This window comes from Capsicum annuum, chromosome 10, assembly GCF_002878395.1.
Source record: "Capsicum annuum cultivar UCD-10X-F1 chromosome 10, UCD10Xv1.1, whole genome shotgun sequence".
Lineage (NCBI taxonomy): Eukaryota > Viridiplantae > Streptophyta > Magnoliopsida > Solanales > Solanaceae > Capsicum > Capsicum annuum.
Window position 1 is genome coordinate 73078319 of NC_061120.1, and position 5090 is coordinate 73083408.

A 5090-nucleotide genomic window follows, 5' to 3' on the forward strand; every position below is an offset into this window, starting at 1 on the left:
CGGATTATGCCAAGTTGTTTATTTAGGAGATTGTCAAGTTACATGGAGAATCTATGTCCATTATCTCATATCGAGGTACGTAGTTTACTTCTTAGTTTTGGCATTTATTTCAGAAATGTTTATGGACTAAGGTGAAACTTAGCATTGCTTTCCACCCTCAAATGGATGGACAAGAGGAATGGACTATTCAGCCTTTGGAGGATATGCTAAAGGCCTATGTGCTTAATTTTAAGAGAAGTGGGTTGGATCAGTTGCCTCTTATAGAGTTTGCATACAATAATAGATATTATTTGAGTATTCAGATGGATTCTTTTAAGGCTTTCTATGGTAGGAGGTGTAGATCTCCTATTGGGTTATTTGAGGTCTGGACATATCCCAATAGATATTGGGAAATTCATCAACTTGGAAGAGCTTAGGCTGAGTAGAAAAAAAGTCACAGGTATCATCCCCCCACTATTGGGAAGCTTTACAAGCTATGCCATTTACATCTGTCATAAAATAGAATTTCAGGTAGTATACCCTTTTTCATTGCAAATCTGAGCCTTTTAAAAGAGGTAAATCTTTATTATAACAATCTTAGAGGTAGAATGCCTTCAAGTGTTGTAAAATATCAAAATTTGTTATATCTTAAATTGAACCAAAATAATTTAATCTGTTCGATACCCAAAGAAGTCTGTCTCATCACTTACTTAGTTGTTCTAAACCTTTCTAGTAACAAATTAATTGGCACCCTTCTCAAGGAACTTAATAACCTGGAAAATCTCCTTATTATTAGATGTCTCTTTTAATAATCTCACTGGTGAAATTCCCAATACACATGGAAGTTTTGTGATCTTGGGTGTATTTATACGCCTGAGTGCTAATTATTGCCCATATTTTTTGTTTTGTGAGCTACATTGCATTTATATTTATTTGATTGAGCTTAATTTGTGTTTGTGAACTAATGGATATGATTAGTGTTTTAGGACTAGACTTTTCTGAAGATTGAGCTTGATTGGGTGTCAATATCGTGCTTGTGGATGATTGAAGGTGTTAAGAGAAATACCGAGAAGCAAGACTAGCTTAAAGAGGGTTGGAAAGTTATCTACAAAGCATGAAAACGAAGAAAAGTGGAGAGACTAGGCCATATAGGGAAATTGGAGTTTTAAACATAATTTTTTTCCACAGAAGCTGAACCATGCTATAAGGGCTTGACACGAAGCTGACCAAAAGTTGAATGGCAAGATATAGTGGAAATCCATTATAAGGGTAGGCCTCTCCCTCTGAGCCATGCAATATGGGCATGTCACAAAAGGTGTTCTCCATATTTTTTGACATTTTACTATAAATAAGACACTTGTTTTATTTTATGGAAGGATTCTTGGATGACTTGGGAGAGAAAAATACATGAGGAAGGCTATAATAGGATTTTTATTCTTCTATTTTCATTACATAATTCTTGTATGAACTACATTAATTTGGTTATTGTAAAGTAGATTATAAGTGGCTAAATTCCTTGTTTCTAGTGTTGATTCTACGAACATGATTACTTAGCGTTCAAATAAGTTGGTTTAAAGTTAATTGTCATATTTGGTTGTTCATATGTTCTTTTTATTACTATTTTATTGATTCATAACCTTTAGAATACATTTTCATTTCTATTGTGAGCCCAAAAGGAGGAACATTGGAATAGAACGTGGCGAATATTGAATGGATTCTTGTCTTTTATATGAATTAAAGATAGGATTTGCGGTTAGTATAGGACTATACATATTCTCCCCCACTTGGTTCAAATATAGGAAGACATACAAATGTGTTTGAATTAGTTCTCACATCCCCACTCAATAATGTAGTTGTGGGGATAATTCAGATAGACAATTAGAGGCTCAAAAGGACTTAGTCATGTTATTAACCCCGTGAACCAACAAACAAAATAGTTAACTTAACCAACGACATTGTATAGCTTTGTAGGATTGTTCAATTGCCTCATCCCAGGATTCCTCATTATTATTTCAAACACTTCATATTCTCATTATTGTTTAGTGTTACTTTCAAATCTCCCAAACATAAACTCTCTTTTGGTTAGAACTCGTACTTGTTTAATATCATTAGTAATGTAGAGTTGGATTGCTTGCTAAAAACCAAGTCCCTATGGGATTGATATTTTCCTAAACAATTCCACCTTATTACTAGCATGACCACATACACTTAAGTGTGCGGTCGATTGCAATAAGTTTTTAGTGCCATTGCCGGGGACTTGAAAAATTAGCAACTCTCTAATTTTTAGTTTTACTACTCTATTCGATAAGTTCTAAGAACTTGGTCTTAGCTATTAAACCTACATTTCCAAGTGAACTCTAAAGCAATTTGGAAAGGGATAGGAAATTGTTTGAACCATATCCTAAACCTGAGCGACACTTGCTCTAAGAGGAGAGAAGCAACTTTTTTATCCTATCCTATAAGTTCAATGGGGCAAATCCATTCTTGTAGTCATGGATGATGAACAACCATCCCACAAAATAGTATGTAAAGTGGAAATTTGACTCTCGACTAATGTTACCTCTGCCATCCGTAGATTGGAACTTAGGGTAGCTTTGAGCTTAAATAAAATATGATGCAATTATCGCATAACAACAGGAAATTCAAAAACTTGTCACATAAGGATCCACAAGTCCTCTTAATGAATTTGTTTTTCTTTCCTGATGGAGTCTTCAAAAATTACATGATGCTTACTCTCTTCCCCTTGTCACTATTGGGGGAAGCAATGAAATAGTTAAAGAAAAATCCATCATACTTGATCACAACTTGGGATGACTTGAAAAATAAGTTCCTCATCCAATTCTTTCACTCTAGAAAAATTGTAAAGTTGAGGATTAAGATCCTAAGTTTTAAACAAAAGCCAAATGAGAATCTCTACCTGGCAAAGAAGAGATTTAATTCTCTTCTTAGAAATTATCCTCATCACCAATAAGAAAATAAGGTATTAGCTCATACTTTTGATGAAAGACTTGGCCATAACACAAATACTTTTCTATATTCATAAGCTTAGGAGAAAATGTATGGCGAGCTGCATACTCTACTTAATCAAATTACACAAGATAACCTAGAGTGGAAAGGTGATGTATCAAGAAGTCTGGAGAGGAATCCTACAGGCATGATAGAGGTAGATAGTATCACAATATTGACTGCACAGTTAGCCTTCTTTTTAAACCAAATGATGATGCAGTTCTACAAGTTAAATGTGAATAAACCTCAGTCACAAGTTAATACAATTTAGTAGGATCAAATTTAGTGTAAGATTTTTGGAGGTAGTGGTCACTCTGTAGACTTATGTGGCGCAAATATGGAGTCAGTGAATTTTGTGTGCAATGCACAAAAGTGAAATCAAAACTATGGTAATTCTAACAACTACAACTAGCAGAGGCAGCCCAACTATTCATGGGTCACTAATCAGGATTAGTCAGCAATTTCACCCAATAAGGTAATCAGAATAACACTCAAGCCAGCAATATAGAAGAGATATTGAAAAAGCTCTTGGCCAACTAAGAATTAATGGCTTCAAAGAAAAACAAATTATAAAATACCTAAGAAGAATTTAGAAACATAGTTGGTCTAGTTAGCTCAGGCATAAAATGCAATACCTCAAGGTATTTCACCTAGTGATACAGAGAATCCAAAGAAAGTGATGGAAATCACCTTAAGAAGTGGTAGAGACCTAATGGAGAGACCTCCAAAGAAAAATCATGAGGTGCAAGCAAATTTGATCATACTTCAAGAAGATAAGAAGCAAGTGGTAGCCAAAGAGGATGAATTGGGAAAGTCTAAGCATACAAAAGCAAAGGCATCTATGCAAAAATCCAAAATACCACCACTTCCATTCTCTCAAAATCTTAAGAAAGCCAAAGAGGATGCTTGTTTTAAGAAGTTATTTGACACGTCCATAAAACTTAACATTAACTTTCCTTTGCTTAATGTTTTGCAGGGAATGCCTAAGTATGCTAAGTACTTGAAAGATTTGGTGACAAATAAGGCTAAGCTTGGTGATATTATGATGGTAGCACTTACTGAGGAGTGTAGTTCTATGGTAATAAGCAAAATCCTTAAAAAGTTCAAGGACTTTGGGAGTTTAAGCCTCTTTATACAAATTGTTGAAAGTGATATGGTTCATGCTTTGAGTGATTTAGGGGCATGCAATAACCTAATTACCTTTTTAGAGTTTGATACTCTTGGTTTGGGAAAATCAAGGCCCTTTTCAGTTGTGCTCCAAATGGCGGACAAAACTAGAATGATCCCTAAAGAAATCACAGAGGATGTTTTCATCAAGGTTTGTAATTTCATTATTCCTACTAACTTTATTTTTCTTGATCATGATGCAAATGACAAGGTACAAATTATATTGGGACGCCCATTCTTAGCTAAGGGAGGAACACCGATAGATGCTAGAGAGGGCACTCTTAAAATGAGATTGAATGATGAAAAGATGGTCTTCAGAGTGTACAAAGCACTCAATGCACCCTCTCACTACAAGTATTTTTGCATGATCAAACCTATAGAAGAGGATGAGTATGTGGTGAAGGAGTGTAAGCTTCTAATTACCTGTTTAGACTCTTTTATGGAGTTTCCTAAGTCAACAATTAAAATAGAAATTTGCAAACTTAAAGAAAAGCCTGAAAAAGAAAGTGTAAAATGATAACTAGACCTTGAGAGTAGGCACTAAAAAGGTTAGATAAGAATAAAAAGATGGTCTTTGAGTTGGAGGAAAAGGATGAGAGACTATGGTTGAGAGTTTTGAGTTTGGTCGTGCCATGATAATAGATCAGATGTTTCTTGATAGAAAACCTAATTTAAGTTAGTTATTTTTATTATTTTTAGTTTTTCTTTACTATCACCTTTGGTTGTGTTTTTTTTTTTTGAGTCAACAAGTTGAAGAAAAGTTTGAGTACTTGAGATCTAAGCTAAGTAGCATGGTCGAACTGAATGTGGGGTCCTCTTAGCCTCCTTGATGGATGAGATTCTATTAGCTAGGCCTAGAGGCCTTAGAGAGTATATTTATCCTTAATTTTAATTTTTACTCTGGAGACAAAGTATGGTTTTAAGTGTGAGGTAGGAAA

At 34.6% G+C, this 5090-nt stretch overlaps 1 protein-coding gene across 1 annotated transcript; it reads left to right on the top strand.

Moving 5' to 3' along the window:
• The first annotated feature begins 3697 nt into the window (after positions 1-3697).
• LOC124887742 lies at positions 3698-4669 on the top strand. The gene has a single exon (XM_047397658.1). The coding sequence runs from the start codon at positions 3698-3700 to the stop codon at positions 4667-4669; it is 972 nt and encodes a 323-aa protein (XP_047253614.1).
• Positions 4670-5090: the final 421 nt, after the last annotated feature.